This window comes from Typopeltis vanoorti, chromosome 20 (assembly GCF_054136105.1).
Source record: "Typopeltis vanoorti isolate ZY-2024b chromosome 20, IOZ_Tvanoo_1.0, whole genome shotgun sequence".
Lineage (NCBI taxonomy): Eukaryota > Metazoa > Arthropoda > Arachnida > Uropygi > Thelyphonidae > Typopeltis > Typopeltis vanoorti.
Window position 1 is genome coordinate 30,186,932 of NC_143568.1, and position 13,009 is coordinate 30,199,940.

General features: G+C 34.1%; 1 protein-coding gene across 4 annotated transcripts in view; it reads left to right on the top strand.

Annotated features, from left to right (window-relative positions):
* The first annotated feature begins 1,660 nt into the window (after window positions 1-1,660).
* NiPp1 (nuclear inhibitor of protein phosphatase 1) overlaps window positions 1,661-13,009 on the top strand; it is a 164,972-nt gene continuing 153,623 nt past the window's right edge. For all 4 annotated transcript variants that reach the window (XM_090409962.1, XM_090409965.1, XM_090409964.1 and 1 more), the window contains exon 1: window positions 1,661-1,884. Coding sequence is in view for 1 of the 4 variants with exons in the window: in XM_090409961.1 (XP_090266087.1) it covers window positions 1,856-1,884 (29 nt within the window). In the remaining 3 variants the exon portion in view is untranslated. The remainder of the gene's footprint in view (window positions 1,885-13,009) is intronic.

The window sequence follows — 13,009 nt, forward strand, 5'->3', positions numbered from 1 at the left end:
GAGGATTTTCGGAAACTAACGTTTCCACGTATACTGCTGTATACGTTAAATTTTTTTTTTTTCTTAATAATGATTCCATGCGTTAATGATGCATAGCTGAAAATTGCCACGTACCCCCTGAAGACCTTTCGCGTACCCCTGGGGGGTACGCTTACCATACTTTGAGAGCCACTGCCATAGGTTATCTGTAGAGGGATAATTGTCTTTTGAAGAGTGAAAGAGATTACATTATTATTATTATTATTATTATTATTATTATTATTATTATTATTATTATTATTATTATTATTATTATTATTATTCCTGACACCTCCAAGGAGTCCAAAGACTCATTACATGTAGTGAGAATGGTTTGTAAGACACTTTGATATCATGAGGTTTAAGATGTGCATATTTGCTTGAAAGCCTACCGATGTACGCTATTGAAACAGTCTCTTTACTACATATCATTTTATTTCATTATATGGAGTAAGCGAGGCCCTTTTTAAACCTATCTAGCTTTCAGAGAGTGAGTAAGGTGTTCAATCTCCACCAGTAGCCAATCAGAAATAGTTAGCCCAAGACTTCCACTAATTATAAGTGGCAATCGTTGAAGAGACTGGCAAACAAGAACTATCATCTCTTGGTACCTAACCCATACAGGATATGTTCTTTGAAATAGTTGGGTTCTATAAGATGAAAAACTCCAGTCTCCTGGGATTTTTCATCTCATAGAACCCATCCCATGGTTAAGTTTATGAGATGAAAAACCCACATTTCCTGGGGAAAAACCTGCTTACCCTTGCTAATAGTCGACTAAGTCGGAAACCTCTCGAAGTAGGGCTCAGAAAAATTCCACCCGAATATACACTTAAGTTCACATCCGGTCGGCGACTAGATGTGAACTTAAGTGTATATTCTGGTGGCTCAGCGCATAGGATGCAAGCCCCACTTCCACTGCACATACTTGAAGTGGAATTAGAAAATTGTATTTTGCGACCATTTTCACAGGATAGTGAATTGGTAAAGTAGAATTTGCAGTTTTTCATTTTTCTTTTCATTCCTCTTTACTGTAGAGGCAACACAGTTAACGAACTTGTTAACTTTTAGTTTTGAATTACTAGCATTACACTTATATTTTTTTATTATGTTTATAAAATATTTGTTAATAGCTAGCCTTATATTATATTTGTTAGCAGCAATAACCTCCGTTTATGCACAGGTTATTGCTTCTAAAGTAGTCAGTTCATTTTATTTTATCTTTGTATCAAAGTTTCCTAATAAAAATAGTTTTTTTAATCAAATTTCACTGGTCAAACCTTCTACCTTAAACATTCTTATCATTATTATATTTGCATACATTAGTTGCATTTATACAATATATTCCTACCATTTCACACATGATGACCTGTTTTTACTAACTCTGCGTTAGGTCTCACTCATTTCTTTATGGACTCCATTCATATCTTCCATATTAAACCTGTATTTTATTTTCTTACATTTCTTACCCTTTCTTACATCTGATAACTCTGGCTATTATTCTATATTATATTTCAAGCTTTAATAATATTTTAATAAATGCTATGACGGATTATTTGATCAATAAATTATTATTATTATTGCCTCTCAATTCTTCTCCTTGTAGAATAGTTTGCGCCACCTATGTTTTCATACTTTCCGTTTTAGGATACAAAATAACATTGAACTAAATTGGTACCTTAAGATGTGGTTCGTCGTGTATTACTTGATTTCATTGAATTTGTTTAGGTTAAGTATCGCGGTCTATTCGTAATATTATAGGGTTTTTAATCAAAATCTGTGCGGTTCAATTATGCTTGAATAGGTTTTAATTTTATATGAACAGAAGTGGTTAGATATGGCGAATCATTACGAAATTCCTTCGTGGTAAGTACCGAATCGTATGGTTACTACTTTATGTAAAAAATTACCACATGAGTAATTCAAATTCATTTCTGATTTAAACAACTCCACAGTGCTGTATACTGAAAAAAAAAAACAAAAAAAAACAACAACAACAACAACAACATTACGACGTTATTTGATATGTTCATCCTCGTTTCCTATGGAGTAAAAGTAAATATTGACAGATATTATACAAACTTCTTATGTTCTAATTTATCTAGACTGACAACTGGATATCGAATTTATTTGGTTTGTTCTGGCATGCTGATCATGTTCGAAACTGATTGTGGCTTTCTAAAGTCGTTAAAACTAATATTTTAGATTTTTAATCTTGATGCTCTTAAGTTCAGACTAAAAATATTATTTTTTTTATTATTTCGGAGTCCAAAGACTCATCGAGGGTGGTGGGCACCTAATTAAATATCTTGTTACCTCTCCTTACCGCCCTATCTACACTAATCATGGAGTTTGGTTGCAGATGGCAGTTTAGAAACCTCTATAATAATAATAATAATAATAATAATAATAATAAAGATTTTCTTTTGTTTTCATACTTATCGATGAGTCTTTGGACTCCTTGGAGGTGTCACGAAATAATAATAAGGCATTCATCGTCACTATTGAGGTGCGATATACAGCACAAGAAAATTCATTAAGCCTTGAAAATCACTTGCGATCAGAATTAATCATCCAGCACTAATATATTATTATTATTATTCGTGCCACCTCCAAGGAGTATGATATAATATTATTAAGCATTTCTCATAATTACTATTTAGAAGTTGCCATATATTTAAAAAATTATATTCCCCCCAGAATTATGAATTTATTAATTTCTATATCAAGTATAAGTTTTAAAACTAGACATGTTATGCATTTTTATGTGACATTTTTGCTCATGCCTAGCATATATAATATATATAAACATCATGTAGTCTGTTTTCTCTCTTTTACAAAGGACGTTTAGAACATATTTTTTCCTTTTAAGAGAATAAGTTTTGTTTTGTTTTGATGGTTTGTTTGTTGGTTGAATTTCTTTAAGAGTTCTGCAGTCACATCTGCAACAAAAACACAAAATAGTAAGTTGGCATACAGAACATAAAGAGCAAATACATTACATATTTTTAAAGTAGCTGAACAATACACACCACATTTAAAAATTTTAGTTTGTACTTCTTAGCGGCATCACCACTCGTCAGATGTTTAATTCATCCCATCAAACGTACTTTGTCCTATGAAAGACAACATATAAACAAGCTATCTCTTTCTATCTCTCATGACATCTAACTCTTCATTCACTACACCATCCATGCTTTTATTTCTGCCTACATTAGCATTCTTCCTTCTCTCTCATTCCTGACACTCTTGCATATTACTCTTGTCTCATTAAGTCTAACATTCATCCCTCCTTCATGTACTGTTACATTTTCTTGGAACCTTCTCATTTCCTCTCTTAACATTATACTTTTTCCACCCAAGCTCTCATTCTCTTGTCTGTCTCTCTCCCCCCCCCCCTACCTCCCATTTCCTCTTGAATTTTTTATGTTAACTAATCTTATCAGGAGTATCTTAATTTCTTCATTTGCTGTCGTCATCTGTGTCCTCAAATCCTTTACTTCATTTCTGAATACCAATATTTTTTACATGGAATGAAGAGTAGATAATGCAGGGACATAAAGAGTTGAAAAGCAATCCTCACAAGTCATAGAATTCAAAGCTGAAGGCATTGTCTTAAATTGTAGATTGATAGAAGAGATATCCATGTCGAATATCTGATTGTTACTTGGTCCAGGAATAACAAGTACCTCAGAAATATCCTTGCTATTGCTACTGTTACCTTGATATAGAGTATCGACAAAAGCTGAAAGAGGAGGCTTTTCAGATATGTTGGGGGGGGGGGGGGGACCCTGGTCTCCAAGTCATGAATTACATCTTGAGCAATCTGAATGGATGTGAAAAGTTCAGGAAATATAGGACAATGAACTAATGGTTGACCATCTTCACATATGCTTGATAATTTAAGATGAAGTTGAGTATCAACAAATCTAACAGTGGGTTGCTTGTATATCAGGAATTAACATATCCTCTTGATGATGTGCATTGGAAGGTACTGTTTGTTGTCGACATCTGTTAATGGTGGTAATTCTATTTGAATTACTGCATTCTTTCCAGATGGTGATCCATCCATCGTTATAGAAGACTGGCCATCAGAAACTGATTTCTGAATGAGAAAGGGAAAGTTTAGTTAATGTCTGGTTAAGCTGTGAGAACTCCGGTCTTCATTCTCTTGTGATCAACATTGCCTCCTCATTAATATCCCCATGCTCTTCTGTTGACACCAGCTCTATGGATCGTGAGTTTACCTATTCTTTTATATTTAGTGAATGAAGAAGTTTTCTCCAAGGTCTACCTCGTTTTTTACTTAAGAGTAATACTTCTGCCTCATGTTTTTGTTGTGACTCAGTATGAGGCAAGGCCTGTATTCCTAAGTGAGGATCACATTCATCCTGAAGATGAAAATGATTGTCACCTAATCCATCACTGTTAAGACTGGATAATTCATTAATACCTGAGATTAATAAGAATCTTGGTGCAGACTTAGAAGATACAGGTACATGGTTTGAAGTTTCCAGGAGCTCACATACAGCCTCCTTAAAACCCTATAATATTTAAACTTGCAGCAACAGTAAGAAGCATGGACAGCTGACCTTCCAAGATGCTTATTTTACCCCAGTATACGAAATTCACCATTGCTTTCAGATCTGCAAATTTTATGTCCTTGAGAATCACAATGGGATGATTAAAAAATTTTCAATGAATAAAGTGAAAAAAAAGGGACCTCATGCAGATAATATTATCCTGTGAGCCATTAGGCTCATATCATCACATGCTAAAGTTACATCCACAAGGGCTTCCATAGAAAGCAACTGCTCAAAGTGATTGGTCTATTTCAAACAAATAATCTGAGATCCCATCCTCAGATGACAGCAGCAATCACAGATGTTATATTAACAATGGATTAATGAACCTGCATGTGCTCAGTTAGGCTTAGCCACAAAAAAAAAAAAAAAAAAAAAAAAAAAAAAGCCAAAACTTCTATTTGGCAATTCCTTAAACCAAATAGAACAATCTCTAAAGCAATCTCCTTAAAAAATACAGTTACTCTGAAACTGAAATCATTGTAATCAAATGTTTGACTACGTCAGTACATATACTACGATGTTAGTGTAGTTAGGCCTAGCAAGGCTACATATTCAGATATTAGAACAATAAGAAATTTCACTAAATTCATTCATTTGACTTGCAACTAAGTACTGTGCCAGCAATAATCACATGACCCAATATTAATAAATTAGTACTGCTAAAACTGTTACTAGAATTATCAAAAAGATTATTATTTCCTGAATGTTATGTTCAATGCCCTTCAATTTTATTTAATTCTTCTAATAGAAGAGACTCAAAAGAACAAATTGTGCATACTTGGTGCAAGATTTTCAATAATACCTGTTTTTTGTGAAGGATGATGATGCAAAGATGCATGGATATATATAACTGTAAAGGATGAATATATACTTCCTGTAAACAGAAACTTCAATATTACCAGCTGAGTTATTATTATTACGTGCAACTTCAGGGAGTCCTTAGACTCATCGAGGGAGGCCCCAAATCATGTTCATCACAACTATTCAACATTCATACAGTATCTATCATACCTCGCCTTAAACTCATTCGCTGTCACAGCATCCACCACAGACTCCGGCAGCCCATTCCACTCATTCACCACTCTAAAAGTAAAGAACCCAGTTCTAACACCCTTACTAACCACACTTTTGCCCAGTTTCCGTGGATGTCCCCTAGTTCTCCCACAACCAGCCCTGTTCTCAAAAATATCTTCTGAATTAATTTTATAGAAACCCTTCAGTAATTTGAATGTCTCAATCATATCTCCCCTCCTCCGCCTATCAACCAATTTTTGCAACCCACAAATCCTCAACCTGTTCTCATAAGGTTCATTCCACAGACATGCTAATTTGATGCATTGATGAGTTATGATGTATTAAAATATCCAAAAAGGGGATGGTGTTGTTAGATTCATATTCCATAGGAAACTTGATGCAATTTTATCCAGAAATTGAAGTGGTTCTGTTTCAGATTGAGATCAGATTGCAAAAATATCATCCACAAAACGTAACGAAATGCAAGGTTTGGAAGAAATGGTGTTAGAAATATGATCCTCTAAATCAGCATTTCTCAACCGGGGTTACACTATACATTGCTAGGAGTTCCATGAGAAATAATAATGAATAGCAGTGGCAAATAATGAATTATTATATTGATTTTTTTTTGTTATTTCATTTGTTATTTTGTTATTTCATCAATTTATTAGTTATATTGTTACAAATTATGCATTTAGGTGTTATGTATTTATGAAAGTTAGACTCAAATAAATAATAATTATATTTAAATAATATTATTAATTATATTATTTGGTACTTATGCATTAACAGGGGGGGGCACCCGATTTTTCATGATTGTTTAATTTCTTTTTATTATACTTTTTCTATTATATTTTTATTAATTTACTAAATATTATATTACTGACATAACTGAATCTGTTTCATAAACTAATTTTCTCGGCCCTTTAATTTAACCAATTTTTTTTAAAAACTAATACCTTTAATGATAGTGTCGCATGTATTAAGTATTTTTATTGTTTCAAGACCAATTTCATTTGAGTTACACGGCAACCACTGTTAGCTAACTTACGTGAAAATATATTCACACTTTGAATTCGATATATCGATAGTTTGTTATGATAGTGAATAAGGTTACATAAGTGCTCTGTGCGATGTAAACAATGATCACCATGTACTGGAGTTGTTCCGTTTTTTTTTCTCTCTCTCTCTCTCTCTCCCTGTTTTCCCATGTATTTGTTTTGTGCTTCGGTTTTATTAGTCTAATTTTGATTTATCATCTTTTTTGCATTTTTTATTTTATAGAAATTTCTAACTGTTAAAATGTGGAAATTTTTGAAGAGAAAAAATCCAGACATTCTGAAGAGGCTACTGATGAAGAATTAGAATCTCATACCGAATTTTAAAACACAAATACAAAAACTAATAAAAAAAAAAAAAAAGGTTCGTCTTTACAATGAAAATTACTTATCAATGGGCTTTACATTGACTGGAGATCCAGATTGTCCTCTTCCACTGTGTCTTTTCTGTGGCAAACAACTTTCAAATACAGCAATGGCTCCAGCAAAATTGAAAAGGCATTTCACGAAAAATCACAATGATTATTTTAAAACACTATTGCAATCTCGAAAGAAACAAAGTGCTTTTTTTATGAATAAAATCAGTGTCAGTGAAAAGGCTCAGGAAGCAAGTTATTTGTTAGCAGAAATTATTGCACTGAAAAGGAAAAGTCACACAGTTGGTGAGAACCTAATAATGCCGGCATGTAAAATTATAGTGGGTAAAATGCTGGGACAAGATGCAGTACGAGAAATTGAAAATATTCCAATTTCAAACAGTACCAGAAGTCGACGTATCCATGATATGTCAAATGACGTTGAGGAGGTATTGTGTGATAAACTAAAAAATAGCAGTTTTTCCATCTTAGTTGACGAGTCATCAGATCTTACCAATAACTGTTACATTGTAGCTTTTGTAAGATTTGTTAATGAGGGTGAAATTCAAGAAAACTTTCTCTGTTGTAAAGAATTACCTAAGACAAGCAGAGGAATAGATATATTCAATATTTTATCCTCATATCTGAAAACAAAAGGTCTTCCTTGGAAGAACTGTATTGGCATCTGTAGTGGTGGTGCTCCATCCATGGTTGGCTCCATAAGAGGCTTTGTTTCTCATGTAAAAGAAGAAAATGCTGATGTTGTCTCAACACACTGTTTTATTCACACAGAAGTGTTGATGTCAAAATCTCTTGGAGATGAACTGAAAAAAAGTTTTTGATGATGCCACAAAAATGGTTAACTTCATTAAACAAAGGCGAGTTCACTCTAGAATGTTTAAAAATCTGTGTGAAAACCTGGACAAAGAGCATATAAATCTTTTGCTCTATACAGAAATCCGGTGGTTAAGTAGAGGAAAAGTTCTAAAAGGGTGTTTGAGCTAAAAGATGAATTACAAAGATATTTTCAAGAGCATATAAATTGGGTGAGAGATCCCTACTCGGAATCTTCTGCTCATCCTGAGAACTTGACTTTAAGAAAAGAGGAAGAACTTTGTGGACTGCAATCTGATCGTACATTCAAGATGAGATTTTCTGACCTATTCCTGGACAAGTTCCGGATTTCTGTTAAAGAAGAGTATCCTACTATTCATAGGAAAGCAATAAATATATTGCTGCAGTTTTCAGTGTCTTACATGTGTGAGCAAGCTTTTTCTTGTTTGACAAGTATTAAGAACAAAGACAGAAATTCTTTCCTTTCTGTTGAAGATGAAATCTGTGTTTGTTTATCTAAAATCTGACCCCGAATTAAGTATTTGTGTACCAAAAGACAAGCACAGGTTTCACATTAGAAAATTAAACTTTATTATTCATATTTGTTTCAAAAATAACAATTCTTTGGCACATATTTTTGTTTATATGGCATTTTACTTAGATTTATCTTATTATTTTGAAAATTACAAATAAATGATAAAATTATTATAGCACTTATTATTTGATTTCCTCATTATCTTTAAATTCATAAATAATAAAGAAAGATACTAACAGTGATATATAATAATTATTATATATCACTGTTATATAATATACTACAACATGGATATTATTTCAAGGGTTACGCAAGGGCAAAAAGGTTGAGAAACACTGCTCTAAATCTTCCATAAAGTAATCAGTCAAAGCAGCTGATATAGGAATATCAATTGCACCACCCTTGATCTGCTGAAATAATTTATTATGACAAGTAAACTAATGAGTATTGGTAGTGTATATTCTTAGTCATAACAGCATTTCTTTGTTTCCTTATAACTATATTTTTCAAACCTTCCCAGTTCATTTCCTATCGAATCCACTCAAAGACTTCATTCAAATCCAGAAATGTCAGAATACAGAAATTTTCTAAATTCTCAGTGTCTCTCTGTTTCCTTTAATAATAATAATAATAAATAAATATATAATAAAATTCAACAGCTGATCTCCCTCTTTGCACTGTGACACAGTAAATTTACGCTCCTTCTTGGGCTTCCTTTGTACATTGCGACACTAATCGGGTATCTTTTTCTAGATTGACATAGATGCCAAACAGCTGCTACTAGAAGCTCTGATCAGTTCATCATGCCAATCATTTATCTTTATCAGTTCATCATGTAAATAATTTATCCTACTGTGGATTTTCTGTTCATCTTACTTAATGATGCTTCATTCTTTGCCATACCTATTTCCATGTTATCCCCCCCCCCACATACCTCTAAGTTTTTTTCATACTTGTTTTCATCTTTGCATAACAGATCTATAAAATAATGTTCTAGCATCCTTTCTCCTTCCCTCCCTCTTCCAGTGGTCATTAGCTTTCTCTCCATTTTATTAAACTTTGTTCTTCATTGCTTCTTATATTCATTATTAATCCACAAAAATGAGATGAATTTACACATAAATTGTAAAATATTATTATTACCATTGGACCTCCAGGGAGTCAAGGATTCATTAACGTAGGCCATACATCACCCACTCCAGCCGTCATAATTTCTGTTAAACTCATTCAAACTAGATGCACTCGCTACAACAAGAATACTGTTATATTCAGGGTTCTTTGAGAGAAAATCTAGCTTTCAACCCTTTCTTAACTGCACACAAACTTAACTTCCATGGACATCCCCTTGTCCTTATGAAAAAATGAAAACTTTCCATATAATGAAAAATTTCATCAAGCAATATCCTATACCACCCTTTCATAACTTTATAGATGCTTCTCATATTATCCCTCTTCTCTTGTCTACCAGTGTCTACAGTCCAATATTATCTGGTTAACTCTTCTTTGCACAGTAGTTCAGGGGTGGTCATATCAAGGCCTTGTAAAGAAGCAAAATGGTTATCATATCCTTATGTTGTCAGTGTTTGTTTCAACATTACAATTATCCTCTCAGTTGTATTTGCAATTCTTGTTACGTGATCCTTGAATTTCAACTTCCTATCCTAACTCCAAGATCTCTGGCCCCGTCAGTTGCTCCAAGCATAATTCCACCAATAAAATATGCCATTAGATATCTCATTATGCCAAAGTGCATAATTTTACACTTATTGACATTAAACTGACAGCCATGATGGTGTCCACACTTCCAGCTTGTTGAAATTGCCCTGTACGTGGTGTACATCAGTGATATCGCTGATTACCATGGCTATCTTTGCATCATCATTAAACAGTTGAAGATCTCCTGTAAGGCTCTTCTCTTGATATTATTGAGAAATTCCATTATTTCATCAAACATGTGCAAAGATATCTGCACTAGAGAAGAATAGAGATCTGCAAGTTGTCCAACTGTGTCATGCAGATGACAGATTAATGCAGACAAGAATATATAAAAAACATGCAGGTAGATTATTATGTCTATACACAAATGTTAGGAGTATCAGAAACAAAGGGGTAGAGTTTGTTGCCTTGGTCAATATATTGGGACCTCAGATTGTAGGCATTATTGAGACCTGGCTATCAGAAAGGAAGGATTTTAGGAAGGATAGACATGAGAGGAGAGGAAGGGACGTGCTGCTAATGATATTGGATGACTTGAATCCAGTTAGTGTGTTGAGACCTATGATTGTAGTACTAGTAACAGTATTTCATGTGGCAATGAATTTGAAGCCATCTGGTGTGAAGTGGAATCTAATGAAATCAATTACACAGTAGGGTGTTACAGACCTGGTGGATCAGTTGCTAGTGATGAAGAAATGCATCACCAAATAGAGACGATGGATGTGAAAAGAGTAATCATAATGGGAGACTTTAATTATCCAAATATTGATTTGGGAAGCAGCAAAATCTCATGAGAATAGTAAAACTGAATTTATTGAACTGTTGTGAGACAACTTCCTCAAGCAGCATGTGACAGTAGGAACTAGAGGTCGAAGAGCGTTAGATTTGTTTATAGTGTCATAGGGGGATTCAGTTAAAGATTGCACTGTTCTGCCTGTGGTTGGTGATGGTGATCATGCGGTAATCACTTGGGAAGTGACTAAGTTTATGAATGTTCCATTAAAAAAAAGTTACATGCTGAACTACAAAGCAGGAAATTATGACTAACTAAGGAGTATACTGAGTTCATCGGAATGGTATCGATTGCTAGATGGGAAGGATATCAACAGTGAAGGAAATTATGGCCAACTAAGGAGTATACTGAGTTCAGCAGAATGGTATCGATTGCTGGATGGGAAGAATATCAACAGTGCATGAAAGTATTTAAAAAATACTTAAATGATGCAATATCAGTGAGTGTTCCAAGAGTTCGAAAAATAAATAGGGTAGGAGTCAAATCGATGTGTAATCTTATTAAGCAAGATATTCTTAAGAAACAGGTGATAAGGAAGTAATACCATATGGATAAAGATGACATTCTGCTATGAAAATTATAAGTAGCAGGCTAGAATAGTCACAACTGTTGTACATAAAGCTTAGTTTGAGGATGAGGATAAAGAAACTGGCTCTACAAGCTAAAGATTCTATCGATATGCTACAAGTAAATGAAAAAATGAATATGAAAGAATAACTCTTCTGAATGCAGATGGTGCGAGAGTGACAGATGCAGAAGAGGTTGTTCAACCAATGAGCACTTATTTTGTTAAAAGCTATCAACCTGGTGTATGCAAGATTGAACTCACTTATATCTCTTCACTGAATGAAGAAACTCAGATGTATGAAGAGGAGGTATTAGAGCTGTTGCATAAACTGAATAACAATTCAGCAATAGGGACTGATGAGATTTCAAAAAAGTGTTCAGCTGAACTGGCTACTCCTTTGACTAGGCTATATAATTTATCTCAGAACAGGGGAGATTCTGCAGGAATGGAAGGAATGTATGGTAATCCCATTGCACAGAGGTGGTGTAAAGACTGATCTACCAACTATCGACCAATTAGTATCTCAGGAGTGGTGGTGAAGATTTTGGTAACATTGGTTAGGGCTTGTATTCGGAAATGGGCTGACAGTGAATTTCTGCTTTGCAATGAACAGCATGGGTTTACTAAGGGAAGGTCATGTTTTAGCAACTCGTTCACATTCTATAATAATGTTACCATTGAACTAGACAAGGGGAATGAATACACTATGATACTTCTGGATTTTGTTAAGGCCTTTGACAGAATACAGCATCAAAGATTGTTGCATAAATTGGAGAATATAGGTTTGGATTATAAAATATTAGTGTGGATAAGAGGATGGTTGATTGGCAGATATCAAAAAGTGATATACGGGGAATGCGAGTCTGCAAAAATTAGGAAGGATTTGACAAGCGACATACAGCTGTTTGCTGATGCTGCAAAGATAGGTAAGATAATCAGGAATGCTGCTGATATGCAGTATTTGAAGAATAATTTGAATAGGCTGGAATTGTGGGCATGGGAAAATGGATTTCAGTTCAATGTCAGTAAATGCAAACAGGAGAAAGAGGGGTGATATGATTGAGACTTACAAACTTCTGAAAGGGTCATACAGGATTTCAGTTGTTGAAAGTTTTTGCACTTGGTTATACTATAAATTAAAGATGCCAAGAAATTATATTCTTGGTTTAATCCTTTATCCAAGTGTAAGCAAACTTTGTTCTGCCACTTAAGTTTTGCTTGAGGCTGAGGGGGGAAAAGAGTGTGCAGACAGGAGCAGGTGTGGAGAAGTCACATGTGAAGGGCAGCATGCAGAAATAATGGAGAGGAAACTGTTGCATTGATTTGAGTTTATTTGCTTGAAAATAGTTGGATTAAGTGAAACTTGGATGAGAATGATATCTTAACAGGAATAGAAATGGAAGGATATGTTGTCATGAGTATATAAGAAGGGAGAGGAGTACTGCTAATGACAGTGAGGGGAATTATGTTTACACAATGATTTTACAGGAGAACGAAATATCAGTGGTGTTGAAGCAGTGTTGTGTAGGAT